General features: G+C 39.3%; 1 protein-coding gene across 2 annotated transcripts; it reads left to right on the top strand.

Moving 5' to 3' along the window:
- The first annotated feature begins 86 nt into the window (after window positions 1–86).
- Window positions 87–14,665, top strand: pdia2 (protein disulfide isomerase family A, member 2). Of its 2 annotated transcripts, XM_034188078.1 has the most exons (12): window positions 87–473; window positions 832–1,038; window positions 4,480–4,613; window positions 4,708–4,845; window positions 6,769–6,885; window positions 6,974–7,099; window positions 11,744–11,938; window positions 12,082–12,202; window positions 13,849–14,027; window positions 14,185–14,313; window positions 14,371–14,460; window positions 14,549–14,665. In XM_034188078.1, exons 1-12 carry the CDS (start codon window positions 167–169, stop codon window positions 14,579–14,581), a joined length of 1,776 nt encoding a protein of 591 aa, XP_034043969.1. In that variant the 5' UTR covers window positions 87–166; the 3' UTR covers window positions 14,582–14,665. The 2 variants fall into 2 exon arrangements, with proteins under 2 accessions (XP_034043969.1, XP_034043968.1); XM_034188077.1 differs by having other exon boundaries at window positions 14,185–14,460.
- The last annotated feature ends 3,956 nt before the right edge of the window (window positions 14,666–18,621 follow it).

Here is an 18,621-nt window from a genome sequence, read left to right as displayed (position 1 = left end):
GCACAGCGTGTGATTGGATGAGTGGGAAGGCCAGTAGAATTTTGACACACTATCTATCTTAAACTCATAAAGGTACAAACTGTGTGTCCCGCATACTGTGGACTCCCCCTCCTCACCTGAGCGGAGGTATCAGAGCAGCTGGCGTCGGTGGAACCGTGGAACAGAGATGACGACACGCACGACTTTGCTTGCAACTCTGCTGGGCCTGCTTCTGCTGTGGGCCTCCTGCTCTCAGGCCAACAAAACAGAGGAAGAGATAAAGGAAGAAGTGATGGAAAAAATTAAAAAGGAGCTGCCCACAGAAATAAACGGGATACCGGAGGAGATGGAAATAATTTCTGAGGAGGAGGAAATCGAGATGCCAAAGAAAGAGAAAACAACAGACATAGAAGAGGAGCAGGATGTGTTGGTTCTCCACAAAATCAACTTTGACAGAGCTCTGAAGGAGAATCAGATTTTAATGGTGGAATTCTGTAAGTGGTAAATTATACATAAAGTACAATCAGTTTGAACAACATATGTTACGTGACACTGTGCTGTAATCAGCAATATATCATGCTCTTATTTAAATTTACTCAAAGAAGACAATAGAATGTAGAAGTAATGCAAAAACTTGTGCAAAAATTCTCAGTGCTTCTGTTCTGGCCTTGTGAGCACTGAAGGCGTATTCTGGATAAACCAAATGTGCAAATGCATGTGCACAGATGTTTTCTCGGGGCAACTCTCCCACTCCTGAACACACAGATCAGAAAGGAAAAAAAAAAAGAAGGTAGTTGGACTTTGACATGCCTTTAGTCCTTTTTAAAAACAGTTTTGTGTGTGTGTATACAGATGCTCCATGGTGCCAACACTGCAGAGAGTTTGAGCCAAACTATTCAGACGCTGCTGAGAAGTTGAAGCAGGAGAAGTCAGCGATTCGATTGGCCAAAGTGGACGGTGAAGAGGAGAAGGAGCTGTCTCTGGAGTTCAATATCAAGGGGTATCCCACCCTGTTTCTGTTCCTCAACGCAGACCGCAAGAATCCCATCACCTACACCGGTAACGATCAGATGGGTCCTAAGTGTCAAACATACAGTACAGCATTACGTTCAGATATTTACATATAAAGTTGACAGTTTTCTGCGAACTATCAATACATCCATCCATCCATTAGGGGGTGCAACAGAACTGAAACATGCTAACTTGCAGGTGTCCATTTGTGCAGAAACATTTAAGAAGACAACAGAATGTAGAAGTAATGCAAACACTCCTGCAAAATTTCTGTTCTGTTCTGGCCTTGTGAGCACTGAAGTTGTATTCTGTATAAACCAAATGTGCAAATGCACATGCACAGAAAGGTTGATATAGTTATATCAAGCTTTTTTTTTTTTTTTTTTTTTTTTTTTTAAGTGTTTCTGCAATTTCTACAGTTTTATCTTTTAAAATCAACACAGTTGACAGACTGTCGCTTTGCAGTACTTCAGTATGTGTGACACCGACTGGAGCCCAGTATTTGTGCTTCTCTTTGCCTGTTTTCTTTTAAACCTGTATTCCTTCTTTAACTTGCCTTAAACTGTTTGATTAGTTCGTCTGTTGTGCAGGTTTTTGGCCTGGTGTATTTGCACAGTACCCCCCCTTTTTTTGCCTTAATTTACTTTTCAACTTTTGCCATTTGCCACAGTGTCAAACCAGATTATGGTCTATAACCGTATATTGATGGAAGATGTGAAGAAGCGATAAAGCGAAGAATCTCAATCTCTAAAACAACTTTCTTTAAGATGAATAAAGTGCTAACATCAAGGAAGATGCCCCTAGAAACCAGGAAATGTAGGAAACTCACTGTTATGTGGTCAGCAGCACTAATGTATGGAGCAGAGACATGGACAGTGAACAAATAACATGTACGAACGGTTATCAGCATTCCAATTATGGACATACTTGAGAATGGTAAAAATATCATGTACTAAGAAGATTAATAATATCAACAAAATTAAAGAGTTTAACATCATACCAATAAAAAAATTGAAATATTTTGGTCACGTTATTCCTCAAAACTCAATACAATGAGCACCACTGGAAGGATAAGTGAGAGGAAGACGTAGATCAAGAACACCATCATTTATTCACATTATACACAAAAATGCCCACAGGCCATTAACGTGGTGATTCTTCAGACATTGTGATGTCTGGAGAATTTCAATTTCAATTTATTTTCATTGATATGGTGCCAAATCACAACAGAGTTGCCTCAAGGCGCTTCACACAAGTAAGGTCTACCCTCACTAACCCCCAGAGTAGCAGTGGTAAGGAAAAACTCTCTCTGAGGAAGAAACCTCAAGCAGACCAGACTCAAAGGGGTGACCTTCTGCTTGGGCCATGCTACAGACACAAATTACAGAACAATTCATAAAATGAATATACAGGAAATGCTGTTGGTGCACAGGACAGAAGCGTCTCCAGCACAAATACCACACCCATCTCTGGATGGAGCTGCACCTTAAACAGAGAGAAAAAAACAGAATCAGGCGTCAGAAAGACAAGAAATGCAAAATCATGGCATCCAACCCACAGCTGGACGACTGAACCACTGAATGAATGAAAACCACGTTATATGTTTATGCAGAAGGCTAGCATCTTCTTTTTCCTACATCCAGTAAGGGAAAAGAGGTGAGTTTCTAAACCAGAGAAGTGGTTCCCCCAAATTCCAGTCGGTCATCAGTAATTTTCTGTCTCTTTTATTAGAGAAATGGGGATCTCAGAAGAGCCTCGTTTCAGATCATATAGGCAGCTGAGAAAGAGGGCCGTGATGGCACTGAGGGTAGACGAGGAATCTGTGAACAGGCGACAGGTGTGGTCTACTGTTTACATAGAAATTGAAGCGCTACATTCCTCCACTCTGATAGTCACGCTCTTGTCTAATGATGTTGCTGTACGGTCCTGTTGGGTCGGCTACTTTGAGTAAATAGATGAAGGTGATACTCTTGTCAGAATGTTGGACATCTTAAACAGTGAGACTGGAAACTGCTGCTGCTGAAGGCAGGTAAATCTGTAGGGGTTTGTGGGATCTGAGGTGAACCCCTTCTTGTGGGTAGAGATGTCCTCCTAGTGTTGCAAGCACTCTTTGCCACCATTTGGGAAACAGGTATCATCCCAATAGACTGAAGGAAAGGATGTGTCATCCTGCTTTGGAAAGGAAAGGACATTTGAATGGGATTAGTACCCTGTCCTCTGTGCGGGGTACATTTTTAAAGCATTCAATGGCCACTGCTTCCTTCTTATTGGTTTCATACCATCAACAGCATTCTAGCATTTTGAGTTCTCATCAAATGGAAACATGAATGTTGCTCTTTGCAACCTATGTTGATTTTTCAAATGTGTTTGATTTGGGAGACCAAGATGTTGACCAAGATGAGAATTTGCTCCTCAGTATCTTGCTGGACATCAGAGTTGGCCTTGTGTAGTGGAGATGGCGTCTTCCTAATGAATTCTGGCTTTTGTCAGGAATATGTTTTGGCTTATACTCTGTCCAGTGCTTGCATGGACTGGGTGTTGGGTAAAGTCATGGAGTCCAATAACTTGGGGACCTCTGTTGGTGAGGCAACATCAACCAACTTTGACTCTATGGACATGCAGAATATATGGATGCCCAGATTGCAGATGCTGAGAATCTGAGTGAGGAGTTGGAGAGTATGGGATGGTGACTGTCCTGGATCAAGATTATGATCCAGGTTTTCAATGACGTCCTAAAGTCAGTCATGAACAGTTTGTCTGTAAGTGGTGAAAGTGTCAAGCATGTCCAAATCTCAGTCTTACAAACAAAAAAACAAAGAGGTGAGTTTTTGCTTCATTAATGAAATGAACTGATTATCAAGTAACAACTCTTGCATATTATTATTATTATTATTGTTAATGATAATCTCTAACCTTTATTTAACCAAGAAAGTCCCATTGAGATTACCAATCTTGTTTTCAAGGGAGTCCTGACCAAAACAGTGGCACAGATCAAAATAATTCAGAATATTACAAACAATTTCATAACTATTTCATAAGAATATTTAAAAACATTTACAAACCATGGCTTTCATTTCCAAACCTTTGAGCAAACGTTTAAACTGGCCTATTGAAACCAGTTCCTTTAATAATGGAACAGTGTTTTATGTAATATTAAATGATTATATAAAACACCACAATTTTCTTATAGACTGCAAAGGACCATGTAAATTATGTTAATTTACCACTTCAAAATGTATTTTTGAAAAGGTAGCGGTCACACATTTGATGTATTTATGTATTTATTTGAATTCAAACATATTACATATTTAGCAGTGTTTTAAAGGTTGATGAAACGTTAATAAAACCGATTTTATTTTATTAAAGTTTCAAGCACACTTATTTCATTATTATTCCAATCTTTTTTTTTTTTTTTTTTAACAAGTGAGTCTTGGCACGCTGCTGTTGGACAACATTAAATATCTCTGACATGATTAATGTGTTGTTCAGGAAAAAGGTCAGCAGAAAGTCTCATCAGGTGGTTGAAGCGTCGTACCGGCCCCGGTGCTACAATCCTGGATTCTTCAGATGCTGCAGAACAATTCAATAATGCCCATAATATCAGTGTTGTAGGATTCTTTGAGGTATGTCTATTATTAAAAAAAATACAGTATGACTATTCAAATGTTGTATATCTGTAGTTACTGTACTGCATTGTGTTATTATTCTGCCCACCAGAGTCTGGACAGTGAAGCAGCCAAGGCCTTCAATAAGGTCGTCATGGACGTGACTGAAGCAGAGTTTGCTATCACATCGAGTTCTGAGGTTTTTGAAAAGTACGATGTCAAACCCAACTCTGTGGTGCTTTTTAAAAAGGTATAAACACACATTAATGCTGATGGGGAGATATGAAGGGAGACACAACAGATCCTGATGAGGTTAGCTTTTATTGCCACCTGGTGGTTGAGTGAGGTTGCTGCTTGAGGGCAGAAAGTTTAAATTTAAGACCGAGGCCTAAGTAGTAAATTAGGAGCAGCCACATAGTGATGAAATATTAAAAGCAAACCTATTTATGTTTGCAATATTTGTATATGCATTGCTGGTGATGCAAACTGTGTACACCTCTGCAAAGAATCGCATCCAACACTGAAATGTCTAAAGTGCTGACTGGAATGACCCTTTAGCTAGACATGGAGAAATGATAATGATAACAATAATAAAATTAACATATAATAATAATAATAATCATTAGGAATGTGAGCATTTAAAAGAGCTCATGTGCGTCATCTGACCTTGTAGCCAAAAATGCATGAATAGATCACTGATTTGAGAACAGATGGCTGTTTTCAGAACAGATCGCTGATTTCAAGACAGATTGTTGATTTCAGAACAAGCAGTCGATTTCAGAACAGATCACTTGTTTCAGAACAGGTAGCTGATTTCAGAACAGATCGCCAATTTTAGAACAGATTGCCAATTTCAGAACAGATCGCAGATTTCAGGACAGGTAGTCGATTTCAGGACAGGTAGTCGATTTCAGGACAGGTAGTCGATTTCAGGACAGGTAGTCGATTTCAGGACAGGTAGTCGATTTCAGGACAGGTAGTCGATTTCAGAACAGGTAGTCGATTTCAGAACAGATAGCTGATTTCAGAAGAGATTGCTGATTTCAGGACAGATCGTTGATTTCAGAACAGGTAGTCAATTTCAGAACAGGTAGCTGATTTCAGAAGAGATTGCTGATTTCAGGACAGATCGTTGATTTCAGAACAGGTAGTCAATTTCAGAACAGATAGCTGATTTCAGAAGAGATTGCTGATTTCAGGACAGATCGTTGATTTCAGAACAGGTAGTCAATTTCAGAACAGGTAGCTGATTTCAGAAGAGATTGCTGATTTCAGGACAGATCGTTGATTTCAGAACAGGTAGTCAATTTCAGAACAGATAGCTGATTTCAGAAGAGATTGCTGATTTCAGGACAGATCGTTGATTTCAGAACAGGTAGTCAATTTCAGAACAGGTAGCTGATTTCAGAACGAATCACCGATTTTAGAACAGATAGCTGATTTCAGAACAGGTAGCTGATTTCAGAACAGATCACCGATTTCACAGCAGATAGCCGGTTTCAGGACAGATAGCCGGTTTCAGGACAGATAGCCGGTTTCAGGACAGGTAGCTGGTTTCAGGACAGGTAGCTAATTTCACAACAGATAGCTGGTTTCAGAAGAGATCACTGGTTTCAGGACAGATGGTCGATTTCAGGACAGGTAGTCGATTTCAGGACAGGTAGTCAATTTCAGGACAGGTAGTCAATTTCAGGACAGGTAGTCAATTTCAGAACAGGTAGCTGATTTCAGAACGAATCACCGATTTTAGAACAGATAGCTGATTTCAGAACAGGTAGCTGATTTCAGAACAGATCACCGATTTCACAGCAGATAGCCGGTTTCAGGACAGATAGCCGGTTTCAGGACAGGTAGCTGGTTTCAGGACAGGTAGCTAATTTCACAACAGATAGCTGGTTTCAGAAGAGATCACTGGTTTCAGGACAGATGGTCGATTTCAGGACAGGTAGTCGATTTCAGGACAGGTAGTCAATTTCAGGACAGGTAGTCAATTTCAGGACAGATCACCAATTTCATAACAGATCGCTGGTTTCAGAAAAGATCGCTGATTTCAGGACAGATAGCTGATTTCAGAAAGGATAACCGATTACAGGACAGATGGCATGTTTTAGGCATGTAGTAATTTGACAGTATAATGTATGGATGTATATGTCTGTGTGCATGTGTTCATGAGTTTGATGAAGGCAGAGCGGACTTTGCGTTGTCAGAAAATGGAACGGTGGACAAAGATAAACTGACCTCGTTCATTGAAGTGAACTGTCTGGAGCTGGTCATCACATACACCTCAGAGGTAAAGTTAATTCACAAACACGGACAGTTAAAAGGTCTAAGTACAACAAAAAGTGAGAACAAATGTGTGTGTGTTTTTTTTTTATTAGATTGCAGAGAAGATTTTCACTTCCAGCGTCCGGAATCACAATCTGCTGTTTATCAATTCCATTGTGGAACATCAGAAAGCTCTGCTAGATGAATTCAGGGCTGTTGCAAAGGAGTTCAGGGGCAAGGTAACACTGACACAGCGAGTCAAAGTAGGCGACTGACAGAACAGAGTAATTCACACAGAAATATATCAACCATATATTTGACTAGGAGGTTTGGTTTTCACTCACCTCATCTTTTTTCAAACCAGAAATACTGAACAACTAATTATAGACCTTCAAGAATTAGAACCCCACCAACTACCAATAATAATAATAATAATAATAATAATAATAATAATACACTACACTTTGAATTTTTCAAAGCCACTGCTTTGGCTAAAGATGTATTGTGTGAATCTGTTAAAAAAGTGATATAAATATGTGAAGATCCGAATCATTTGAGAAGAAAAATTAATTCCTATTCTCTCTCTCTCTCTCTCTCTCTCTCTCTCTCTCTCTCTCTCTCTCTCTCTCTCTCTCTCTCTCTGACACACACACGCACAGTTTATAGAAATAGATTTTTTTTTTTTAGTCATTTATCTGCAGCTTATTTTGTTTCAGAAAATGGTCTGAACTCAGAATCGCATTGAATAGTGTATCGTTACATCCATAGAAACCATAGTGTTTTCAGAGCAGCACCACTCTCCAAAAGAAATGCTTTTATTTTGTAGCATATTGGGAAACAGTGGTTTTGTATAAACAAGGAAATGACACATGGGATATATGAGACAAACAGTATTTATAAAAATGAAAAGTAACAAATATCATATATTTACATCTTAATCTGCTTTGCAACAAGATATAATGGTTTAAATTATAGGAACATTCCAATGGTTTCTCCAACTTTTGTAATTGGTTCATTAGATTTTCAATAATTCTAATAACCCTCCAACAATCAAAACAAGAGATAGGACACTATTAATTACATGATGGATGTAGTTATATGTATGACAGTAAGTCGTATTTACAGTTGTATGCAAAAGTTTGAGCACCCCTGATTATTTCCATGATTTTCCTTTAGAAATAATGGTTGTTCGGATCAGCAATTTCAGTTAAATATATCATATAGCAAACAAACACAGTGATATTTGAGAAGTGAAATGAAGTTTATAGGATTTACAGAAAGTGTGCAATAATTCTTTAAACAAAATTGTGCATATATTTGGGCATCCCAACAGAAAAAATACATCATTATTTAGTAGATCCTCTTTTTGCAAAAATAACAGCCTCTAAACGCTTCCTATAGCTTCCAATGAGAGTCTGGATTCTGGTTGAAGGTATTTTGGATCATTCTTCTTTACAAAACATCTCAGGTTTGTTAGTTTCCGAGCATGGACAGCCCGCTTAAAATCACACCACAGATTTTCAACAATATTCAGGTCTGGGGACTGAGATGGCCATTCCAGAACATTGTGCTTGTTTCTCTGCATGAATGCCTTAGTAGATTTTGAGCAGTGTTTAGGGTTGTTGTCTTGTTCAAAGATCCAGCCCCGGCACAACTTCAACTTTGTCACTGATTCATGAACATTGTTCTCAAGAATCTGCTGATATTGAGTGGAATCCATGTGACCCTCAACTTTAACAAGATTCCTAGTACCTGCACTGGCCACACAGCCACACAGCATGATGGAACCACCTCCAAATTTTACTGTTGGTAGCAAGTTTTTTTTTTCTTGGAATACTGTGTTCTTTTTCAGCCATGCATACTGCCCCTTGTTATGTTTAAATAACTCAATTTTAGTTTCATCAGTCCACAGCACCTTATTCCAAAATGAAGCTGGTTTGTCCAAATGTGCTTTAGTATACCTCAAGCAACTCTTGTTTGTGGCGTGTATGCAGAAAAGGCTTCCTCTACATTACTCTCCCATACAGCATCTCCTTGTGCAAAGTGCGCTGTATAGTTGAACAATGCACAGAGACACTATCTGCAGCAAGATCATGTTGTAGGTCTTTGAAGCAGGTCTGTGGGTTGACTATGACTGTTCACACCATCCTTTGCTTCAGCTTATCAGAGATTTGTCTTGGCCTGCCACTTGGGGCCTTAACTAGTACTGTGCCTGTGGTCTTCCATTTCCTCACTATGTTCCTCACAGTGAAAACTGACAGCTGAAATCTCTGAGATAGCTTTTTGTATCCTTCCCCTAAACCATGATGTTGAACAATCTTTGTTTTCAGGCCACGTAAGAGTTGTTTAGAGGCTTCCATGTTGCCACTCAAAGTGCCATGTTGCAAAGAGGGGAAACATTTGTAAATGGCCACCTTAAATACCCTTTCTCATGATTGGATTCACCTGTATAAGGAGATCAAGGGTCAATGAGCTTACCAACAGGCTTGGGGAGTAGCGGAATACATGTAACGGTGTTACGTAATTAGAATACAAAAAAAGGTAACTATTCTGCTACAGTTACAGAAAAAATACGTATTCAGATTACAGGTATATTTAGTAAAAATGGGGATTAGTTTGCAGGATTACAATTTTAAGGCATTTTATGACATTATCTGTATATAATATTTTTTTTTTCTTTGAAACGAAAACGTCCCTTCATGGACAGCGACATGACGTCTCCTAACCGGGTAAAATATTGATGAAGTTCCCGAATGTTGATGCATTTTCAATGGAGATTCGCGACTGAACACAGTCAGAAAAATGCTCGCAAAATATGTGTTAAAATGTCATTTTGACCTGGATATTGAGCCAGTAAAATGAAATGACATTAAATTATGTCAGGAAAGTATTAAAATTACTCGGACACACACACATTCCCAAATATTAGTGTTGAAACTTACACGGATCTGCGCTGTTCAAGCTGCTGAGCTGAGGCGTCCTGCTGCAGCTGCTGTGTTCAACACAGCGCGGCTCCTAAAACCATTACAATACATTTATATATATATTATATTTTTACACAATTATCCTTTACTGACTGAGTTTCATTCATGATGTCAGTGGTGTGGGTACACATCTCTATGTGTGGGTGTGACGGTGAGCGGCACAGCGCGGGCCATTATAATCTCATTATTTTAAGGTGTAAATTACAAAAAAAAATCCTGTCTTGTTGAACAATTTTAATCACTAACGACAAGTATTTTAACTAGACATTGGTCTAGCAGTGGAAAATATCAACTAGACATAAGTGAAGAGTTAATGGTCCGTGTCATCGGGCGACACAGGTACGGCAGGAGACATCCAGCTGTTTATCATCTAAATATCACAGACAAAGTGACAAGAAGAACCAAAACCACTTACTTATGGAAGGAAATATTGTCTCCCTTGTTCCTCGGTTTGTGGCTTTGCCAACATGCGCAGCTTTCCGGCATATTCCACCTGTTTCTTGAACTTCTATGCACACAAATCACTAACTTGCCCGGAAATAAAATTGCGATCACGCCTCCTTACCGACAGTATTTACTTAATGGTTTTCATTATGCTTTTGTTCTTATTTTGAAAGTTCAATAAGTGGGATGATATGTTAAACATGGTGCGAATGCTACGTGAAAGACTAAAGTAAGATAATTTTATGTTTACTGAACAAGTAGCAGACTTTTTTTTTTGTTTTGTATATTGTTCTGCAAGCCACTTTTAATTACAAATTCATCCGCACACCGCCTGAGTTTTCATTATCCTTCATTTGTTTGGCATTTTTTGTTGAAAATTTAGCAGGTGAACACTGGGTGTGTTTAAAACAATATTGTGGATGCTCTTAATTCATAATGTGAAGTAAAACAGAGCATGCCATGTAAAAGAAACAGTTTTATTTTTGCTTAATAAACTGTACTATGTGGTCAAGACTATTTATATTTAGTTTATTTTGTCTGTATTAGCATATTTGATATTGGAGTAATCCAGAAGTAATTGAAAGTATTCAAATTACATTACTTTAATATTATGGTACTTGGATTACGTTACTACATTTTTCAACAGGTAACTAGTAACTGTATTGGAATACATTTTTAAAGTAACCCTCCCAACCCTGCTTACCAAACCAATTTTGTGTTCCAATAATTAGTACTAAATGTATTCAAATCAATAAAATCACAAGGGTGCCCAAATTTATGCACCTGCCTAATATTATATTATAATGTTATATTATATTATATTATTATTATATTATAATGTTTAAATAATTATTGCACACTTTCTGTAAATACTAGAAACTTAATTTCACTTCTCAGATATCGGTGTGTTTGTCTGCTATACAATATATTTAACTGAAATTCTGATCCAGACAACCAATGATTTATAAACAAAAATCATGAAAATGATCAGGGGTGCCCAGACATTTGTATACAACTGTATTTAATCATACACTATGCACTAGGGATGGTCTCCAGATGGTCTAGTAGTTAAAGCTTTGAGCTTGAGACCAGAGGATCCTTGGTTCAAATCCCAGTCTGACAGGAAAATCACCAAGTGCCCTTGGGCAAGGTCCTTAATCCCCTAGTTGCTTCTGGTGTGTAGTGAGTACCTTGTATGGCAGCACCTTGACATCGGGGTGAATGTGAGGCATTATTTGTGAAGCGATTTGTGAAGTGTCTGATGCAGATGGAAAAGAGCTATATAAATGCAGTCCATTTACTATGCACCACTGTGGAAAAAATTAATCACATGAAGTATCTTTGAAAATCTAAGATGGAACTTTTTGGGCTTGTTATGCACACAAGTGATTTCATCTTAATTAATTTATCCATTATATTCCATGTTTGTGCTTTTCCTGTATGTGCATGACCTAGATTATCTTCATTGTGATCGATGTGGCAGCAGGCCACAGTAATGTACTGCAATACTTCGGCATATCTGAGACCGATATTCCCAATATGCGCCTCTTCAAAATGGAGTCAGGGAAGAAATATGCCATCCAGTCTGGGAATATAACAGCAGATGCAATCCGTCAATTATGCCAGGACGTGCTGGATGGCACTGCCAAGGTAACGTGTAGCAAACACACGCAAACATATTTTACAGTAAGTCACAGAGCAAAAATTACAATAGACCCAGATTTGTGAGACTGCTATTTTTTGTTATTAATGTTTGGCATTCTAACTATCACTGTTGTGGTGTGTTTCTGCAGCCCTACTACAAGACTCAGGAGATTCCAGAAGACTGGAATAAGGGTCCAGTCAAAGTCCTGGTGGGGAAGAACTTTAATGAGGTTGCACTGGATCCAACAAAAAATGTCTTTGTGATGCTCTGTAAGTTAATGCACCTTCCTGCACAAAATTGTGCATCACAGAAGGTTAAAACAACTCCTGTTAGATCTGAAGGGTTAAGGTTTTCACACTGAAGACTGAAGTCACATTGACAGTTTTAATTATCCAAGAGGGTTTCTTTCTGGCTCTGTAAGAACTTTGTCTTGCTGAGAAAAAAAACAAACAAAAATCCTATCCCCTCAGTGTTGACAATCACATTATTCAGTGTGTAGTAGTCAACCAGATCAGTAAGAACTTTTGCAAGCATCCTGGCCTCAACAAGCAATTGTGAGCCATTAATGGACCTTAAGCAGCAATTCAAGTTCTCCAAGTATATCACCACTACAGCCTTTCTACCGTTGTTCAGTCCCACTGAATAAGTTGTGGTGGAGCCATAAGTCGTACTAGATCATATGAGTTGCAAGGTGGCAAATGACAGCAAGCCAGATGGAGTGCAACATGTCTCTTTGGAGGTACAATGGAGGAGCTTTGCAGTCTGATCTTTCATCAGAGCCTTCAGCAATATGGACTACTTTAGAAAACAGGAAGCTCAACAACAGAGATAACCCTACGTGGCAGAAAGAGCCTCATAATGACCATGGCAGGGCAGTTATTCCTCCTTCCGCATCCAAGACAATATCTAATCAATCTCTACTTGGTCACTTGAAAGACAATACATGATGATGAAAGACTGGAAACATCTGATGGTTTCTGGAATGTCACTGAAGAAAGGTCCAAAAGAATGAATGGATGCATATATAGATATTCAGATCAATTTATCTGTTTTTCAAAAACAGATTAAAATACAGAGGAATGTCCATTTTTGCATCTGGTGAGGATGCCCCCTAGTCATCTCCCTAGGTCTTCCAGGCATGACAACTTGGAAGAGGCCCCAGGGAAGAACCAGGAGACACTGGAGGGATTCTATTGGATGAATTAGAGGACGTGGTCCATTATAGGAAGCAGCTTGGTCTGGTGCCACTGTGACCGGTACAAATGGCAGAAAATGAATGAAATCACTGAATGAATAGGATGGCACCGTCCATCAGTATGTGATTCTAATTGTTTGTCATTTTGGATCGAAGCATCTTGTAAATGCATAAATGTGATGTGTTCAACTCCAACTCGCCATATGACTGACATTCATTTTCTATACCTGTTTATTCCAATTAAGGATCACAGGGAAGCTGGAGCCTATCCCAGAGAGGCGGGGCACACCCTGGACAGGCCCCCAGTCCATCACAGGGCCACATACAGAAAGACAAACACATTCACTCACACCTACAGTCGATGTAAAGTTTCCAATTGATCTAAACTGCATGTCTTTGGAAATGGGAGGAAGCCGGAGCATGAGGAGAATATACAAACCCCACACAGAAAGGACCAGGTGGGAAGGGAGCCCACAACCTTCTTGCCATGAGGCAGGCATGCTGCCCACATGGCTGAAACATCTTCAGTAATACTGTTGACAGATGGACAGAGATAAATAAACACACATAGTCCTTGGTGGAGCCTGCCATGATGTCCACTTCTGTTCCTGTATTTGGTCATTTTGTTGTCCCATGTCCCCAAGAAAATGTTTCACAATGAGTTCCACACAATGTAGCCTTGCCTAAATCAGTTCGGTCACTGTACGTTTATGTGTGCAGATGCGCCGTGGTGTGGACACTGCAAAAACGTGGCTCCCATTTGGGAAGAGCTGGGCAAAAAGTATGCCGATCACGACAACATCATCATATCCAAGATGGATGCCACAGAAAATGAGGTGGAAAGTATTGAAATCCAAGGATTTCCCACCTTTAAATATTATCCAACGGATGGAAAAGAGGTATGAGGCTACACACCTGCAAATACTTTGTGAAGTGTTTGGCTGTTTCCTGCCCTAATATACTCAAAGACTGATTTTTTTTTTTCCCCCACCACCTAAATAATAGCTTAATACATTTACTGTATCTTGCCCACACATTCTCCTCTCATGCTTGCAGGCGATCGACTATACTGCAAATCCAGATATACACACTTTCTCCAAGTTCTTGGACAATGGAGGATTGCTGCCTGAGGTGTCAGATGAAGAAGAACCTGGTGATGATGGGGATAAAGGTGATGATGATGGTGAGGACACTAATGGGCAGGATGATGGTGAGGACAGTGGTGATGATGGTGATGAGCAGGATGGTGATGATGATGAGGATGATGATGGTAGTGGCAAATTTCAAAAGGACGACAGCAGCACTAAGGCCGACAAGGATGGTGACGATGAGGTGAAATTTCAAATACTTCCTGTAATGAGTCATCTCAAATATTTACCCAACCACTCATTTCCATTTCACTTCTGCTTTGTCTCCTCAGGATTTAAACACATCACCTCGGGATGAGCTGTGAAGGCACCTTGGTTGGAGCCAGTTGGGATCAATTTAGAATCTTCCAAATTTTTTTAATAAAAATAATTTGGGTTATAAAACATAATGGTGTTGTGCATTTATGGATATTTTATTTTCATTGTGATCCTTTAAAAACATTCTACAAAGGTGTGTCTCCATCTTTTTGTAATAGACATTTTCCCACATCAAGAAGTAAAAATGCATGGATAGAAAAAAACTTCATATGTTCATGCATTTTATTGTCATTAAAGTTCCAAATAATTCCTGACTATTTCAGAATATTACAATTTTCTGCAGAATTAGTTTCAAATAATTCCTGATTCAGAATATTAAAATTTCTGTAGAATAACTATTTCAAATAATTCCTGAATATTTCAGAATATTAAAATTTCTGTAGCATTACAGCCTTAAATAATCCCTCAATATTTCATAAAATTAAAATTTCTCTGGAATTACTATTTTGAATAATTCCTGAATACCTCCCTTGGGGGTTTGGGGGCCATGCCCCTTCAAAAAAAAAACCTTGACTTTTTGGTGCCATTTCCTGCATTTTGGTCCATATTTCACTAGAAAATAGAACCATAGATGCTTCAGATGAATGTGTTTGCCCCTGTCTATATGTGATATACTGCTGGCCTGTCCAGGGCAGAGGTGGGTAATCCCGGCTTCAGAAAGTAAAAATCCGACCACATATCCACCTACTACACCAGATGATTCTAATTAGTTCCACTCTTCAAACAGATAGACGAGCTAATCGATGAAATTACATGTTTTCTTTGGACTGGTAGAAACAATACATGGTAGAACTATTACTCACTGAAACCAGTGTTACCCACCTCTGGTCCAGGGTGGACTCCGCCTCTTGCCCAGTGAATGGTGGCTGCTCCAATTAATTTCTACAGCTACGTTCATGTGTCTCTGTGCAAAGAAAATCTATTCTGTGGTCTTAAATGCGCCTGTTATTTATAGAAACACACATAAGAGTCTGTCACTCTCTATGTTGTGCACTCTGAACGAGGCACCATTGTTCACTCTCATTGCTCACTCGCTGAACTAGGCACACTGTGGTGACAAATTTAAGAAATCTTGTGACCAAACAGTATCTTGTGAGCACACAGATGCGCCTACAGTACTTTATATCATAAAACATGACTTTGTTATACACCATCACTCAGGGGCTCTGCATGGATCACAGAACAGATAGGGGAGCACATTGTAATGTTTATGCTGTTATTCTGTGGCTCTTCAGTAATATGCTCCTGCATTACACTAATAAATTAATGATAATGTTGGCACTTTTGCATCATATCAAGTATGGCTGGTTCTAATTGCAGAAATGTCTACAGGTCCACTCAGTAACCGGCTCCACTGATCCTATGTTTTCCCTGCTACAAGCAAGCAAGCCCACACATTTATGCAACCAGAATGAACAATTAAAAGATAAATAATACGAGTGAAGCAACGTGCAGTGGCACAAAGTTCCCTCATGGTACAGGGTGTCCCAAACAGGAAGTGCCAAATTTTGAGTCCACAGTGAAACAGGAAATGTGAAATGCTTCCTGCATCGACACTTCCTGGATTGACAGACGTGATCTAATGGAATCTCACGGGAACTCAGTGGCAAGTTCACACTGAAATAGGAAGTGCCAAATTTTTAGTCCACAGTGAAACAGGAAATGTGAAATGTTGAACACTTCCTGTCATGGGTGGAGCTACAGTGGAGGCCAGGGTTGCAGTGGACTGCCCTGAAATCTGATTGGACACAGATGACTGACATGTCACAGCACTGCATGTCTGGATGAAAAGAGCTGCATTTTGAAATTGGTGACTGTTGGGTTTGCACCCTGTTTTTAAAGAAATGAGAGGCACAAACACTGAAAAGAAACCAGTCAGAGAGAGACAAATATATATTTTTTGCTCTGCGCAGAGGAGGAGAACAATGAAGCAGCTTGTAAGTGCTCAGCTACAAAGCTCTCCTAAAATCTCCTCCTCTGGCCCAGCCTTTTATTTAGTTCAACATGAGAAAAAACAAACAAGGACAGTCGGGAGAGGTTACACATGAGTCATGTCTGCAAGAGGGAGATATTGGGACAAGGTGACTGCTGGAACCTTCCATTCCTGCGACATGAAGCTTGCGGCTCCCACAGCAGGATAAGGAAAAATAGCTTGCTCACTCATGAAGAATGCAGACAACAAGTCTTTCTTTCTAAAATCTCCTCTTCTCACAAAGAGGAAAAATGCTAAGCATAAACTATAAGAAAATAAATAATAATAATATAAGCATAAACTAAAGAAAATAAATGATAATAAGAGCATGAACTATATAAAATCCTTGACATAATCCTCCCTGTTTATCGTTTATTTACATAAGTTTGTCATGTCCAAAACACACTTCAATAGAAAATTTGTCCACTTTAACCACTTGTCTCATTACATTTTCAGCTAAAGCTTCATAGGCTAAGAGTGTGTTAACTCATCACGTCAACAGTTCAAGCTTGAACTGGAGTTGTGAGCTTTTCAATATCATCATAATTCTCAACACAGCCATTATAGTTTTCTCCACTAAGGTCTGACTGTTTCAATGCTTGATATTTTGGCATAGTTTGTTGGAAAGCCAGATTACACTGTACAAATGTATTTGACACCATTTTGCCAACCATTGTTTTGATACAAGGGATCACACAAAACATGCAAAGTCCAATCAGAATTAGGACGATAATAAATGGTGTCACCATTTTCAATAGTAACTGCCAACATGGTCCTGAAGTCAACCAGGACCAGGTGGTTCACGGCTAGGGTGTCTTTATGCCTTGCATCACGAAGTTTATTCAGCTCTTCCAATGCGTCCTGCACATCCACTGAATGAATGGAGTCTGGGATGAAAGTACAGCATGTTGTGTTCAGCAGAACACAAACTCCTCCCTGTGAACTAGTAAGCAAGTCTAAAACCATGCGATTTTGCATCACCGTGGTACGTAAAGCATCTATTTCAGTATTTTGAGCTGCTACTATCTTCTCAGTTACATTAATGAACAGACCCAATTGATAATTCAGAGTTTCAATCATTAATGAATTTTTTTTTGACTCCTATCCAGGGGAACAATGAATGTGCTATTTTATGTCCTACAGACCACAATTTTTGGTCCTTTGGTACATCCGAGCCCCACATGTGATCATGTGGTAACACATCTGAGTATATTGATCTCCTCCGTCTGGTGCTGCCATTCTTCTCTGTGGAGGTCCTTGGCACTACCACATATGTATGGTCAGTCACCTGGGTAGGTGCACACACACCACCCCAATTTGGTGGGAGACTCATGTACAGTCTGGAACCACAAAGCCAATAGATGTCATCATACACCGGAGTACCATTTACAGGTGGTAGCAAAAACTTACTAACATAAGCACATGATTCATCCGTTCCCCATGGACAGGAGCCTGTATAATTACATCCCCGTCCAATGTGATGAAGATAAGTACCATCCACATATTATGTTTTGGTTAGGCTTAAATTATTTGATAAAACATACGTTTGGGTACACAGACGTTTCTTAATTTTACCTACAGTTTTATTCCCTGTCCCGTAAAAGCAAATCGGGAATGGCCGTTGTGATGACAATTTAACGTGATGATATTTTTGCATTTCCCTTCAGTCTAGTCAATGGAGCAGCACTTGGGCACGCTTGTATGTCTTCTGTTGACATCCCTATCATATAAGTGGTTGCACTGAGGCAAGTGGCGTTACGTCTTGTCAGATTTGCTGAGAACTGTTGCCCCCGAAATACAGTTTGATTATGCATCCGTATGATAAGACATTCTGTCACCCTAGCAGGGTACGGTTTAGCCGTCAGAGCTGGGTGTGTTGAGGATATAGGCATTTGCGAACAAACATAACAATTAGTAACATGTAATTCCATAGCTAATAAATGAACATATCTGTACCACATATTAGTATGGTATATATGAGGGTGTCCATCTGTCTCATTCACATTATGAATAAACCTCTTCTGACGTTGCTTCTGTTGTTCTCTGGCTCGGTCC

The sequence above is a fragment of the Thalassophryne amazonica genome, chromosome 15 (assembly GCF_902500255.1).
Source record: "Thalassophryne amazonica chromosome 15, fThaAma1.1, whole genome shotgun sequence".
In the NCBI taxonomy this organism is placed as follows: domain Eukaryota; kingdom Metazoa; phylum Chordata; class Actinopteri; order Batrachoidiformes; family Batrachoididae; genus Thalassophryne; species Thalassophryne amazonica.
Note: the sequence above shows the minus strand (reverse complement) of the source record. Positions and strands in the feature narration are given on the sequence as shown.

Excerpts from the sequence above, each read along its gene's own strand:
- pdia2 (XM_034188077.1), top strand. The coding sequence starts at position 167 with ATGACGACACGCACGACTTTGCTTGCAACTCTGCTGGGCCTGCTTCTG. Across the intron at positions 6,886-6,973 it reads TCATCACATACACCTCAGAG|ATTGCAGAGAAGATTTTCAC; the intron begins GTAAAGTTAATT and ends TTTTTTTATTAG. Across the intron at positions 11,939-12,081 it reads TGCTGGATGGCACTGCCAAG|CCCTACTACAAGACTCAGGA; the intron begins GTAACGTGTAGC and ends GTGTTTCTGCAG.